Below are 15,774 nucleotides of genomic sequence, written 5' to 3'. Positions count from 1 at the left end.
CATACCTATTAATCCAAGGCAGCTTTGGCCTCAGTGCCTGTGCAGTCTCCTGACTGGCCAACTAGGCTGGGCCACTTGTCAATGGGGTGGATTCGTTTTTTTGTTTGGTTTTCAGCTCCGAGTTGAAAAGCCTGGGAGACCTGCTGGCTTCTCTCCCAGAGCTGGGCCACATATTGTTAACCTGGGCCCTGGAGGTCTGATCAGTGTCCTGGCTGGATCCAGTGCAGTCAGAGAAGCCAAGGAGAAGACAGTCTTCCAAGGCCTGAAGCAGGTCTGACCTAACTGCCCAATGTAGGAGGTTTGCCCTGGGACAAACTGAGGTCCTGCAGGGTTCGAGGGTGAAAGGCCTCTTCTCCCAGGAGGCAGCCCCAGACCCACCTTGCTGAACTGGCTGCCTGGAAAGGAAGTGAGAGCGAAGATCTCAAAAAAGAGCAGCTCTTTAACCTCTGTGCTGCTCTCACTGAACGCTCCCGCCCTCTGCCCAGGACTTGATGGCTTTGGCCCTGGCCCTGGGGCGGAGCGAAGGGAAAGCGTCAGTGCCCTCTAGGGCCGAGAGTGTGGCACTACAGCAAGTGTGTAGTGGGTGTGGCTGACTTGTGCTCTGTGGCTACTACCCATCCCCATCAGAAACCTGGTCCTGTTTCCTTCTCTGGAATGGTGCTGGGACTTTCCAAACCACGGACCTGTAGCGATGAGAGTTGGTGTCTTGAGTCCGCGTCCACCGTCTGCATGCCATGCCTGCCTTCCCACTGCTGGGGGCCCTCAACCCTCCTCCAGTTCCCGTGTCTAAGACTTAGCAACAAGCATCCTTCCTGTGTGTTGGACTGCGGGTCTGCACCATTGTGAGACACGGTCCTATATTGGGCCCTACCTCTATCGGTGCTCGTTGACCTGACTGGTATCACAGTCCTCATCTGGAACGGGGCCAGCCAAGCTCTGCCCACCCCCTTGCCCTGGGACGAAGGCTCAGCCCCTGAGGCCCGGCGAGTAGTCAAGGCTGGCTCTCTGATGCCTGGCTGCTCTGATGCTGGCATCCTGCATGCACTTCCAGCTCCAGCCTTGTCCTGCTCAAATTACCCCTCATTATTGATCTGGTCCATCTGTTGAGTCACCCTCCAATTTTTTTCTTCCACTTTGTTTAATGCCTGGCACTCAAAAGACAGCCAGTAGAAGTATTTGTTTTTCAAAAAATGGACCCTCATTCATTGGTTGCTGATCCCTAGAATCTGTTGTTTTCCTACCTCATTCACTTGTTAGGATTTTTGTCTCCTGACCTGACTTCAGTGGGTACGTCTGGTTTTAAGCCCCGGTCCTCCTTCTCATAGGATCCATCCTCTGTCAGGTGATTGGAGCTGGCTGATGTTCCAGCTTCTGGACGCTGGAAGCCAGCAGCAGCAGCTGCCTGGGTGACAGCCTCACTGTGTGTTGGCAGGCTTCTCACTCACCTTTTTTAATCAATTGGACCTGAAAATCTTGAAGCTAAACAAACACAGCCCTGCTATTTTGGCACAAGATGAAGGCCAGTCTTAAGTGGTCTATAAAAGCTGTGAAAAAAACTTTTAAAAGAATTATATCCAGGGCACCCAAGCTGCTTCCAGATGCCAGAGGCAGCCCTGCATTTAATAATATGCTTGCTGGAATCCCTTTAAAATGGTAGATGTTGGCCATCTTTTTCTTTTTTCTTTGCATTCCCAACGGAAGGACTTCCAATGTATGGCCCTGGTATTATTCCCTGTATGTTTTAGAGAAGCTCTAAATTCCTGTAGCCATCAAACTTGGGTTTTTCACTCAGACTGCATGTTAGGATCATCTGGGGAAATTTAAAAATACTGGTACCCAGGCAGCACCAAATTCCTTCGGTCAGAATCTCTAGGGATTTTTCCTGAATATAGGAACCTTCATAAACAGTTTCCAGGTGGTTTTAATGTCCTGTGAGGGCTGGAACCACCGTACCAGTGAGAGGAGAGCTGGCCTGCCCTGCTCACTGCTGGCAGATGGACTCTTGAGTGACATCTTTGCACACCCAGAAGCTCCAGGCCCACCGTGTACCATGGCTAAGTAGCTGCAACTGCAACCTGGCCTTGGCCTGGAAGCACATCTTGTAGGATCACTGATCTTACTCTCCCCTGGCCTTCCCCTTGTCCTGGAAGATGTGCCTGAGGCTGAGAGACTTCCTTGTTTAATTCATCTAGCTGTCTGTTCTGAGAGCCCCCAGCTAAACTGAGGTTCCAGTCCCAGAGCAGCTAGCAAACCGCCCTAAGGGGAAATGAAGGGGAGATGGACATGGTATTTACTGCGTGCCTTTCATAGGATGCTTCTTTTACCTGGTAGATGGCCCAATGCCTAGTTGTCTGACCTGTGACCAGGGGCTCCTCGCCTGGGAAACTTGTTTATATGTCTTTGTGGCTCTTGCCTTTCCTGTGTTCAGTTTATGCCCCCCTGCCCATTGCTCTGGCGCTGGGAGCCAAACCTTGTGCTCTCTTGGGCATCCCAGGTAAAACCTGGCCTGGGGCATCCCCTGGTCTTCAGATGGAAGGTGCAAAGGCAATATACACCACAGTAGGAAACAAATTCAAAAAGTGTAATTTACGGATCCTGGGCAGGGAGGGCACAGAGAGTCGGGAGGGCAGTCCTTTGTCCCTGGGCCACTCCAGATAGGAATGAAGCATCATGCAGAGAGAGAGAAACAAGGCACATGGCAACTGGCAGTGTGTATAGGGAGTAGGGTCTGGGCCACTGTAAGTTTTCAGGCAAATGTGTGAATGGCCTGTTTAAAGGAGGCAATGGGGAAGCAGGGAGCCCAGTCTGCTAGTCAGGGGAGATGCCTCTAAGTTTTTATCTCTCGCCGCTGGCTTGAGCCATTGGGTGTGGTTTCCTTCTAATGCCTGGGCAGCTGTGTCATTCCCGTTACAGTCACCACATGATTCTAATTGCCTTAGAATTTATAGCAACCAGTTGACAGCCCAACAAGTGGGCTCCTCTGGCCAGTGAGGGAGCCTGGTGAGGGAATCTTCCCAGGACAGGCAGAGACGTCTGCCTGGTTATTAGATTGGCCATCTTTGGTCTCACCTCAGTTTGGATATATATATATTTTTAATCTCACCTGCCCCCTCGTTATCTGCTTCCAAGAAGCAAACAGCTCAAATAATTATTTATTTTAAAATAACATAAGAGGATGTCTCTGATACTCCAAAAGCCTTTAAAAAAAAAAAAAGGATGGTTCTATCCAATTTGGCATTTCATTTATAGAGAATAAAAACTATCTATACCCAAAATGTATTCATTGCACACAATTGTATTTGAATGGCAGCTTGAAATCTTCTCTCCTAACTGATGCTTTTGGGGAAAATAAGAACATTTAGACAATAAACTACATTTTCTAGATAAACACAAAATGGGTGAATTTCACACATCCAATAATGAAAGTGGTTTTTTCCTTAAATTAGAAACAAGGATTTAAATTTCCATCTTCTTCTGAATGAATATTTGGCACCCAACCAAGAAATATATATCATTTTAAATTTTCTTGAGGAAATATCCTTTTCTTGCATAATTAATTTAAAGGAAATTAAATTGACCATGTCAGTTGTCAAACAAGGAAAAGTAAGAATTTTGCTTATTTGTTATTAATTTTATTTACAATAGTATTTAAAGGTAACTTTGTAAAATAACCCCTAATGATATAATCTAAAATAAAATAGATTGTATTTAAATCACTTTTTTATTATATACCACGAAAAACTACTGAATGATTAAAACATTCTTAAGTGGGTTCTTAACATTGTATGGAACTGGAAAGAGCAGTTCAGATCACAGAGGCATGGGCACTGTGTTCTAAGTGGTCACTGCGCTGATTCAGAACAGCAGGGGCTGGCTCTGTACTGGGGTGGGTGGGTGCTCAAGGCCAGACCTACACAGCACTCCTGTGTCTGCAGCTGCAGGGAAGTAGGAGAAACAGTGACGATGGTCCAGGAGAGGCCACCTGACATATGGCAGAAAAACAAAATTCAGGGTACAGACAGTGGCTGGGAGCATCAACTCAATCGCTTTCTGTCTTTACTATTTTCCCTCTTTCTAAAAAAGTCTATGATTTAGATCAGTGGCTGCAGGAGGGAGACAAGAGACCCAATAAAGATGTTTTCAAAGATGATGCCTATCTGGTGTGAAAAGAAATGAAGACCTACCCAAAGAGAATAAGCAAAAGCTATTATGCAGAGCTTGCTACAGCAAGGGAGTCAGACACCATCATTTGCAATTTGGCAGAGACTCAAAGGTGGGCAGACGAGTGGGAGAGCTTTATAGTGGAAAAAGGCGAAGGCTTCAGGTGTGCCCTGATTGGAGGTTATCGATGCGGGGAAGCTGGAGGCGGCTCACTAGAAGCGAACATCCTATGTGCTTGGTCAGGGGAGCATATTTGGCTTTCTTTGGTGGGTCCTAAGTTGGAATCGGGGACAAAAATTAGGGAAGCCATCAGTTATTAATCCAGTCCTGAACATTTTGGGTCAATTGTTACAGAAGTTATTATTTAGCTTCCTGGAAAGTTACTAGAGAGCAATTTGGCTTCCAGCAGGTCTGATTTAGAGCAGGCCGGCTTCCGGGGTTGCTTTTTGTGGGTAAGGGTATTGTTTTCTGGGAAAGTTGCTGCACCTTGTGGATCAGAGTTCCATCTTTTGCTATGGCCTGGCTGTTGTCCGATTGTATATTTAGTCAGTCACCAGGCACCACATTTTCTCAAGCTGTTGGAAAGTTCTGTGTGTCCAGTGTTATCTTCCCCTTGTATTCTATGAAATATATGGCTGTCTGAAATATTTGATGTGCAAAGCCAGCCATGGGGCTCTGCTCACAGCAAATGCTTTTGGCTATCTCAGGAAGTCATGGTGACTGGAAGAAATGCACAACCCTGACAGAAAATGGCAAATTCTAGCTGAAGGGACCTCCAGGGAGAAGGGGGTTGGGGAGGGGAGCAGTTGGCTGGGGCTTCTTGGCCGCCTCCATTGCCCTTTGGTTCAGCCAGCCCAGGCTCATAGTGGATATCCTTGACCTCGCCAAGGGAAGGCTCTGAAAGACAAAGGTAGATCTTGATCTTGCTTAACTGTGCACTTGAGCTTGCAGTTCCTTGAAAGATCTGGTGTCACGCAAGACAAATTATACAGCACTCTACTATTTCTGGAGTTTGATCATTCTCAGCACTGGCTTTATTTCTTTTTTTCCACTAAAGAAGTATAGTTCAAATGTGGATAGGTGAAAGTAGATAATCTTAGGAGGATCGTTACAAACTGAAATGTCCATGAGTTCAGGAAAGTGCCATGTGTGTGAGGGGTACCCCAGGTGAGAGGCCTGAGGATTGGGCAGGTGAAAGGGACCATGTGGGCACAGGATTCATCCCCCTCACCATGTGCTCTCTCACTTTAGTGATGATTTCTACCCAGGTATTGACTAAGTCACTTATTGACATGAGATCAGAAGAAACAAGTTCAAGTTCAGCAATCTCGCATGGCATCTTAGAACTCTGAAACTCTGTGACCTTCACAAGGTTACCTCTGGGTCTAGATTTTTTAACTGGAAATCAAGGACAATCATTAAGAGACTCCCCTTCCTGGATTGTTGGGAAGATTATTAAATGATACAATCCAAGTAATGAGAGCATTGTAGTCTCTAAAATTGGATTCTCAAATAATGACCTCAGGTGAAGGAAGAACTGTTCAAAATGCCCCAGGTGCTATGAAGTACAGAGGGCAGGTTTTTTTTTTAAGGGATGGGGTCTTGCTCTGTTGCTCAGGCTAGAGTGCAGTGGTATGATCATGACTCACTGCCACCTCAAGCTCCTGGGCTCAAGTGATCTTCTCACCTCAGCCTCCCAAGTAGCTAGGACTAAAGGTGCCTACCACCATGCCTGGCTAATTTTTTAATTTTTTTGTAGAGATGGGGGTCTTGCTATGTTGCCCAGGCTGGTCTCCAACTCCTCAAGCAACCTTCCCATCTTGGCTTGCCAAAGTGCTGGGCTTACAGGTATGAGCCACCACACCTGGCTGATATTTGAATTCAGAGATGCTGAGGATAAGTAATGTTGGAACAGAGTGGGTAAAGTCAGCTTCAGCATAAATTGTGTTTATTTAATTTAAACACAATTTAAATTTTGTGTTTTGGCTATCTCAGGAAGTCATGGTGACTGGAAGAAATGCACAACCCTGACAGAAAATGGCAAATTCTAGCTGAATTTTAAATTGTGTTATTTGCGGAATAAAATATGTTGACAAGTGCTTTAAAAAACCTATGAGAATACCCAGGTTTCATTCCCTTGTTGAAGAGCAGGCGGGCACAGGTATATTGGGATGCCATAGGTGGCATATTCTTCTCCACACACATCCTCCTTGGCATTTAGAAAGGGCCTGTGAAAGTTATGAAGATTCAGGTCACAGATCTCTGATGGGACTTTCTTCAGGTATCAGCATTGACTTTCCAAATTTTCATCACTGAGCTCCTGACCAATTTCAGCAGTCAGAGAGGTCTGCATCAAGCAAGGTCTTGGTCTAAGCCTCATGGGATTAGATCTGAGGTCAAAATGCCTATAAAGTATTCATCAAGGGCATTGTAGCATTTTCTCATGGCTTGGGTTTTGATATGAATGGTCTCTTTGGGAATTCACACTCATTCTGCTCTTTTAAAATGTTCACTTTTATCGCTGTGCATTTTCCCAAGCCTTATTCCTCAGGATCAAAGAAAGGGCCTAGGCTTTAATTAATGATCTCTCCTATGTTTTACCAAGGGCACTGGTCTCTCGAGCCTTGCAATGGGTTGCAAGGGATTAGAGGGTGTATTTGCAGCAAAACTTTTGTACCGGCACTCGCTCTGTATATATAGTCTCTTCCAATTTGCTTTTAGAGATCTTTTCTTTCTGACTGTTTGCAGGAGGACATGGCACGCTGTGGCATATTCTGCCTGATGTCTCTGGAGGCATAGTTGGTGCCCATCCCACTTTTTATTAACTCTCTTGGTTGAAAACACAGCCCAGAACACATGTTGGGACTTCATAAGCACAGCCTAAGGAGGAACATTGGAAGGTACAACATTGTACATGTGGCCACCCTGCCCCAACGCAGTCACACCTCTGTGCTGGTCCTCCTGCGAGCTCCCCAGAGCGTGGGGTCCCTTGAGGTTCTTTGTGGCATGCGGTAGGGGGCTCGATCCTCAGCTTCCTTGACTTGGCCATTGTTCAGGATGGAAATTACCGATCCGGGAAAAGTTTTATTTGAGGTTACTGTTTACAGCTTGAAGCTCATGGAAGTGCAGTCTGCTCTCCTGTGGACTTTGTGGGTTTTTCCTAAATGGGTCCAACCCATCAGCTTGGCATTTGGGGCACTATTGTTTTGAAGCAACTTCCTTGTGAGTTTAGTCTCACCTCCTACCCCTTGCCCATTGCTCTCTAACCTGGGTTCCTGTTTCTTCTTTTGGGACTCTTATATTCTTCCCTCCTGAAATCTGCCTCAGTCTCTCCTTCTGGAATAATCTCTCTTCTCCTCTGACCTCTCCTAGTATTTGCTTTTTCTTTGGAAGGCACCTTATCCCCTTTATTTTATGGTAACTTCCTGGAGAGCAGGAGCAGTACTTGTTCTCTTTTGTGCTTGTCATGTTGCTTAAAACAGTGAGAGACAAACACATGAGTCTCAATAGGGTCTTTATCCAATCATGGCATTGGAAACTATGGACTTCAGTGACAGATGTTATGTGCTAGGTTTCAGAATGCCTTTAAGGTGGGAAAACATTTTGTATCATTTTCAACATTTGTATCAGTTTGAAATCTGCCTGCTAAGTAACAATAAAAAAGTTAGCAACATAATTTATGTTTAAAGGGAAGTGTTCTGGGGTGATGTTCCAGTTGGAAACTTGCCCTATGCTTTACTGCATTGTGATCTTCAGCAAGATATTTTAGTTCTCCAGATTTCCGCTTTCCCAGCTGTAAAAGGAGACAACAATATGAATTTCAGTGAACATAAAAAGCACCCATTATTTTATACATTGCAAAGAAAGAAAAATTGCTGTCAATTAAGCAGTAACAGTGCTTTCTATGGTTTAGAATTTTTATCTTATACTTAACTGATATAGCTCTTTTAGATGTGTTTAGGCTTTTGAAAAATCACATATCACTCATTAAAAAGGAAAATAAATTGGTTAAGGTTTTCCTTGGCATCTTCTTCTTCATTCTGAGTCTTCCGAAACACATTTGGACTCAATGTTGTCGAGGTTTGTGTTTCCCCACACGTCATCATCCTGTGAACCATTGAAGTTGTTGGGAGGCAACTTTTTCTCCCCCAAGAATAAAGTGTTTTCTGTAGGATTGTCTGCCAAACTGCTAACACCTTTCTTCAAGTTTTGAATGCTGGTGCTTTCCCAGTCTTACAAATCCACATCAACACAAGATTTTCAGGCAACAGCCAGTACGCAGATGGTCCTAAAATAGTTTGTACATTGAAACACCAGGGGGTTGCAGTTGGTCAGCCAGGCCAGGGAAAACAATCCAGTTATAACCACTGCATCCTGACTACTTCCTGGCTGATGGTGATTGTAGGGCACATCCCTGTTTCAGAGATGTTAAAATGTAAAATAATAATAATAATAATAATAATAATAATATAAGATATAGCCTGTTTCCTAAAGTTGTGATGACATTTAAAGGTGAGAAAGTTTGTAGCTATTATTGTGATTATGGTTACTATAAATTCTGAGAAAACACAGTGGGGTTTTCTAATTAACACTAACTAATTTATGGGACACTCATTAATGTTATATATTTATTTATTGTTCAGTGTTCATGCTTAAAAATTTCTTAATTTTTCCTCTTTTTAATTGAGGTATGGTTTATATTCAGTGGAATGCACAGGTCTTAAGTGTTTACAGTTCTTGAATTTTGACACCTGTGTTATGAACAGCCCTACCAAGAGATAGAACAGTTTCATCACTCAAGAAACAACACCCTGTCTTGTCCCAGTCATCATCGTCCCTCCTCTGTTCTGATATCTTCTACCGTGGATTAATTTTGGCTGTTCTAGAACTTAATGGAATCATGTGGCACTACTCTTTTGCATCTTTTCTAAAGACACGTACATGTTGGCTGGGCGCGGTGGCTCACGCCTGTAATCCCAGCACTTTGGAAGGCTGAGGTGGGTGGATCACGAGGTCAGGAGTTTGAGAACAGCCTGGCCAACATGGTGAAACCCCGGCTCTAATAAAAAATACAAAAATTAACTGGGCGTGGTGGTGGGCACTTGTAATCCTAGCTACTTGGGAGGCTGAGGCAGGAGAATAGTTTGAAACTGGAAGGCGGAGGTTGCAGTGAGCTGAGATCGCACCACTGCACTCCAGCCTGGGCAACAAGAACAAAACTCTGTCTCAAAAAAGAAAGAAAGAAAGAAAGAAAAAGACACATACATGTTGCTGCATGTGTGACGAGTTTGTTTCTTTTTATTGCTGAGTAGTCTTTCATTGCATAGCTATAGTATTATTTTTGCATCTTCCTGCTGATGGACATTTAGGTTGCTTCCAGTATGGGGCTGGCTCTCAGGCATAAGACACTGTGACCATTTATTTGAGTGCAAATATTTTTGATGACATGTTTTCATTTCTTTTGTGTAAATGCCTGGAAGTAGAATTGTTGGATTAAAGGGTAGGTATACATTGAACTTTATGAGAAACTGGCAGAACTTTTCTTGAAGGGACCATTTTACATGCGTGAGAGTTCCAGTTGCTCCATACCCTTGTGAATGTTGACATTTTTAGTTGAGTTAATTTGAAACATTTGAGTGGGCTTGTAGTGGAATATTTATGGTTTTAATTTTTCTTTTCTTAATGATTAATGATGTCAAATGTTTTTTCATATGCTTATTAGCCATTTGTGCATCTACTTTGTAAAATGCCTGTTAAGTCATTTGACCATTTTTCAATGGCACCATTTGTGTTTTAATTGTCAAGTTGTAGTATTCAATTCCTTGTCAGTTAAACATAATGCAATGATTTTCTCCAAGTCTGTGACTTGTCGTCTCATTTTTTAGTTGTGTCTTTTGATGAGGAGAAGTTTTTAATTTTGATAAAGCCCATTTATCCTTTTTAAAATAGTGTTTTCTGTATCTTATCTGAAGTTCTTGCCTACTCCAAAGTCAATCAAATATTCATTTATTTTTTTTGTAGAAGCTTTATAGTTTTAACTTTTACATGTCGGCCTGTGATCCACCTTTAATTAAATTTTTGTGTGGTTTGAGGTATGAATCAAGGTTAATATTTTTTCCATGTAGATAGCTAGTTGTTCCAGCACCATTTATTGAAAATACTTTCTTTTCCTCATTGACTTGCTTTGGCACTTTGGTTGGCTGTATATGTGTAAATCCACTCCTGGACTGTTTATTCTATTCCATCGATCTGTTTGTCTATGTATATTCAATGCCATATTACCTTGATTTATAGTGGCTTCAGCATTAGTCTTGAAACCAAGACTCACTTTTTAAGGATTGCTTTGGTCATCCTCCTCCTCCTCTTCCTTCTTCTTCTTTCTTCCTATTCTTCTTCATTCTTCTTCGTCTTCTCCCTCCTTCCCTCCCTCCCTCTTTCTCCTCCTCCTCCTCCTCCTTCTTCTTTCTCCCTCTCCTTCTTTGAGGTGGGGCCTTGCTATGTTGCCCAGACAAGAGTGTAGTGCCTGTTCAAAAGTGCAATCATAGTGCACTACAGCCTCAAACTCATGGGCTCATTCTTCTAGATTTTATTTATTTGTTTAGATATGAAGTCTCACTCTGTTGCTCAAGCTGGAGTGCAGTGGCAGGATCTCAGCTCGCTGCAACCTACACCTCCTGGGTTTAAGTGATTCTCCTGCCTCAGCCTCTTGAGTAGCTGGGATTACAGGTGCTTACCACTGTGCCAGACTAATTTTTATATTTTTAGTAGAGCTAGGGTTTCGCCATGTTGGCCAGGCTGGTCTTGAACACCTGACCTCAAGGGACCCACCACCTCGGCCTCCCAAAATGCTGGGATTACACGTGTGGGCCACCACGCCCAGCTCACTCTTAGACGTTTTAGAATAAGCACATAAATTTCTACAAAAGAACCTCATAACATTTTGATTGGAATGATATTAAATCAATGAATCAATGTGGGGAAAATTGAAATCTTACCAATATTGAACTTCCAGTGTATGTATACAGTGTATCTTTTAAATTATTTGTCTTTAATTTGTCTCAGCAGTTTTTGAAAAATAGTTTTCACTGTAGAGCTCTTGCACATATTTAAAGAAGGTATCCCTCAGTATTATGAGATTTAAAATATTTTGTAAATTGTATTTTTAAAAAAATCATCTTCTAGTTTTTTGTTATTTAGACATAAGATTGATTTTTGTACATTGACCTTGTATCCTGCAATCTTGCTACATTTAATTTATCATATATTTTTCTCAGTGCTTTACAGAATTTCTTGTTTATTCTTGTAACTGCCTATGAGTCAGGTGTTATTGCAATTATATTTTATAAGAAATTTGCCCCAGATGTGCTAATTTTCTTGCTCCAGGTCACACAATTTGAGTAACAGGGGAGGAATTTAATTTAGGTCAACTCTGATTATATGGCCCAGTCCCCTTCCACACTGCTATAACATGTCATCTCTTTGACATTTGTATATTATTGGAATGGAGTGACACATTGTGGTTTCTCTGGATTCCACTGGGACATTTTTGGGTCATCATACTTTATGGGAGATGGCTTCACCAATGGAACTCCTAAAATGGACATAACAAGAATAAGGTGATAAAAAAGACGGTGATTTTTCCAGTTTAAGGAGAGCAATATTTTTCCAGGTTCTTTCCCCAGAGGACTGCTAAGGAAATTGTACATAATCTCAAAGTGCAGTTTCTTTGCCCATGCTGTGAATGTACATTAGCTGCTGCTAGATCTTCCATGTGTGTGGATGCTGTAAAGCTTGTTTTCCCTCCTTCTCTCCCACAACGTGCTGTAGGAAACCATTTCTGGACGGCTAAAGACCTCACCGAGGAGATTAGATCATTAACATCAGAGAGAGAAGGGCTGGAGGGACTCCTCAGCAAGCTGTTGGTGTTGAGTTCCAGGAATGTCAAAAAGCTGGGAAGTGTTAAAGAAGATTACGACAGACTGAGAAGAGAAGTGGAGCACCAGGAGACTGCCTATGGTAGGTAGTGCACAACTGTTCCCGGCAAGATATTGATGATATTTGTTGTGTTTTGTGGCCAGGCAGAATGTTCTGTGCCTTATGTGAACGTCACTGTGAAGAGCGTCATGGAGCACATGGCCCTTTTCCTTGGGGACATTTTTGGCAGGTGCCTTGGCAAACTGAATGGAATTACTTGTCAGCTTTTGTTTTCATATTCACATGTGACATCTTTTCTTTTTCTGTTCCCCGTCTCAACCTGTGTTTGCTAATAGCCTTGTTATTATTTAGAGCAGTCTCTCTCTTGGCAAGGTCTTGAGCATTTTCTTTGTGTGACAATTATCTTCCTTTTGTCCCTTGGCTCCGTCTCCTTGTCTGCACAATCACAGACTAAATCAGGCTGATCTGAGAAAATTGAGGGAAGACCATAAAGTGGCTCTTCTATGTGTGGACTTTTCTGAGAGCTTCTTTCCCCAGGAAGGATGATGTAGAAGATGTGAATGCCGCCTTAGCCAAAGTGTCTGCTTGTCAGAGGAGTTCAAGTGTTCCTGTGTTCTTTCCTTTTCCAGTTGTTAAGAGTAACTGAGCTTACTCTGAGATTTGCACCCAGAGGGATGGTCTCAGAAGACGCTGGTTCAGTGCAAATTGAGATGGTAAAAACTGATTTCTTAAAAAATGGTTCCTAAATAAATGTCATTTACTAAAACAAATGAAAGAAATATATATATGAATAAATGGCTATATTTTACAAAGTATGCTTATTTAAGAAGAAATAAGAAAAAACGGGGCTGATAGGAACCAGATTTGAAATAGGGCTTTTGTAAATATTCCGTAAATTGAAGTAAATGAAGAGTAGTATTTATAAGCTAGATTGAGAAATATAAAATCAGCTAGCTGAAGTTAAGTGCATCAATTTGGGATGAATAAATTTTCTTTTAAAATGTCTATCAATTTGTGTAGAGAGAGGTTTCTTCATAGAGATATTAGAATCAAAGAGTATGTTCAGTAGTTATTCTGTCTTCTTTGTAATGAATACCCTTAAGTTGGCTTAACAGCTCAGTACTTATCTTTTTTTCTTTTCATTCTTAAAGGTCAAGCCTTGTTTTTGCCATATATGTAACTAGAGACAGTATGTTTGAGGCTAAATAACTGTAGTACTAGGGAATGACAACATGCTCACCCAAGACACCGCAGCCTGGTTTACTCTGTCATGATAGGAATGAGGATTGTACATTTGAAATAGGTTTCTGCTATTGATTTTTTAAATGTATAAACGATGGAAACTACGGAATTTCTCATGTTTTCACCACATAGTTTTTTGTCATAAAATGAAGAATATATTATATCCAAGAATGAAGAGGAAGTGAACCAATTTGAGCAAATTTAGTCCAGCAATATTTTCATTTGAATAGTTGAGCCCCTGAAAGCCATTAATATCTCTTTTTAAAAAAAGAACCATGCAGTATTTTTGAGTCTCATCATTGTCACTTCACTAAGTATTTTCACATTGATGAATAAAACATAAACAAATGGAATGAGAGATTGTTACCATGGATGATTCTAAATTGCAGATGGCTCATTACTGTTGTGAAGCCTCTCTTTATGTTTTTACACTTGGATTTTGCTGGATCAGCCACCCTTTCCCTATACATTGATTTACACGTGCTTAATTTTTTTTAACCAATTTGAGGTGAGTTGGCTTTAGGTGAACCAAATTAATAATCTAGGGTTGAGAGTGTGGGAAACAAATAAATAATGAATTCCTGAATACATTGAAGCTTTTATTTATTAAAATGTGATAAAACTGGGGCAAAGTCCATATTCAGCTTTTTTTGTGTTTTGAGGGTTAAAAATTCAGAGGGAGCTCTGTGTTCAAGTTTAAATATAGAGAAAGTACAAAGGAGAGTGTACTTATGCACATACACATATGCATGCATGTACCATGACTCTTTTTAGCCTTAGAGAATGAAACCATTTAAGAAATGAGCAATATGTAGTATTCTTAAAAAAAGATTTTGATTTCCAACAATAGTTGTGGAATGCAGCGTTCAGGGGAAAAAGGCAACTCATGGATGATCAAGCCACCCTGCTTGTCAGGAACCCAGACTCTTCTATCTTGTTCTTCTCTGCCCCACAACATGTGCCATTCAGTCCAACCTGGCTGACCCAGCCACATGCATGTCCAAGTCCAGTCAGAAAAAAAACAAAGAAGGAAGAGAGCTCATCTATCCCCTTTAAGTACGCTTTTAGAAATCTGCACACATCTCTGCTACGGCCACATCCCTGTGACCTTAACCTTGTTTTATGGTAACAGCTACTTGCAAGAGGGGCTGGGAGCTGTCCTTACCCTGGGCAGCAATGTGCCCCACTAAAGTGATGAATTCTGTTTCCATAGCAAAAGGGGAGATTTGCAGTCTTAGGGAACAATTAGCAGTGTCTCTCGTACAGAGACCTTTTAATGATGTGAAGTGTATCTCTAATGATGCACCTGAGATGAATTTGCTGCATGCATCACTTAAAATATCATTGTATCTTGTGTCTCTGGCTAGATTGTGAGTCCACCGAGGTCAGAACATTGTTCTTAGGTTTCACTGTACTGCTTTGGTGTCCAGCGTGATGTCTTTTAAAATAGTAAATATACTATACCATCAATATTTGTTCATTTACTGGGGCCAGATGTTAAAATGACACATGAATGAGTCCTCTCTTCCTGCATTTTAGATTGCAGATCTGGACCTTGAATCTTCTGCTTCTTTATTCATTTTCCAAATTAATGAGGGTAGTGATAAGTTTGTCTTTCTTGGAGGGTGCTTGAGTTGTCTGAGTTGGATATTCAGTTTGGAGTGTCAGTAATAGAACAATACGGTGATAGAAAAGGAACTGAAATATGCCAAGGTACTCAAGGGCAAAGGGAGACAGACCTCATCACCGAATCCATTGGCTTTTGTTGCCAAGACACAATCTCTATAAAGAGATGATAAAGAAGTGTGCTTTAACTCCTGTCAGCTGTTCTTGAGACTTCAGGATAACACATTTGAATTCGGAGCAATGTTAAGTGCAGTGAAATAGAAGGAAAAGCTAAATCTATCTTCCAAGCCTTGAATATTTATGGAAATTAACTATAAACATTTAATTATTGTGGATTCCAATGTGTGTGTTTATTTAAAGAAGGGTGGAATGAAAAAAATCAGCAACTTTTACAGTTTGCTACATCTGCTTTTTTTTTTTTTTTTGAGACAGAGTTTTGCTCTTGTCACCCAGGCTGGAGTGTAATGGTGCGATCTCTGCTCACTGCAACCTCCGTCTCCCAGGTTCAAGCAATTCTCCTGCCTCAGCCTCCCAGGTAGCTGGGATTATAGGCCAGCTAATTTTTATATTTTTTTAGTAGTGACGGGGTTTCACCATGTTGGCCAGGCTGGTCTCAAACTCCTGACCTCAGGTGATCCACCTGCTTAGGCCTCCCAAAGTGCTGGAATTACAAGCGTGAGCCACCGCGCCCAGCCTACAACTGCTTTTCAAGATAAAAGGACAGCCCTCAGATTTACGCAGCAGTTTTTCACCATCCCTTGTGTATAAATTGGTAATCTGTATTGTACTTTATTAATATTGTTGATTTCG

The 15,774-nt window shown here is 41.9% G+C and overlaps 1 protein-coding gene across 6 annotated transcripts in view; it reads left to right on the top strand.

Annotated features, from left to right (window-relative positions):
• Positions 1 to 15,774, top strand: part of DISC1 (DISC1 scaffold protein) — a 414,923-nt gene that overhangs the window by 180,378 nt on the left and 218,771 nt on the right. For 3 of the 6 annotated variants that reach the window (XM_001151459.7, XM_054660130.2, XM_009441659.4), the window contains exon 9: positions 11,989 to 12,177. In XM_001151459.7, the coding sequence (XP_001151459.4) occupies positions 11,989 to 12,177 (189 nt within the window). Of the gene's footprint in view, positions 1 to 6,909; positions 8,591 to 11,988; positions 12,178 to 12,545 lie in introns of those variants that run through there. The other 3 variants (XM_063790552.1, XM_063790556.1, XM_009441662.5) reach the window with 3 other exon arrangements.

This window comes from Pan troglodytes, chromosome 1 (assembly GCF_028858775.2).
Source record: "Pan troglodytes isolate AG18354 chromosome 1, NHGRI_mPanTro3-v2.0_pri, whole genome shotgun sequence".
In the NCBI taxonomy this organism is placed as follows: domain Eukaryota; kingdom Metazoa; phylum Chordata; class Mammalia; order Primates; family Hominidae; genus Pan; species Pan troglodytes.
This window is presented reverse-complemented; position numbering and strand designations above follow the sequence as displayed.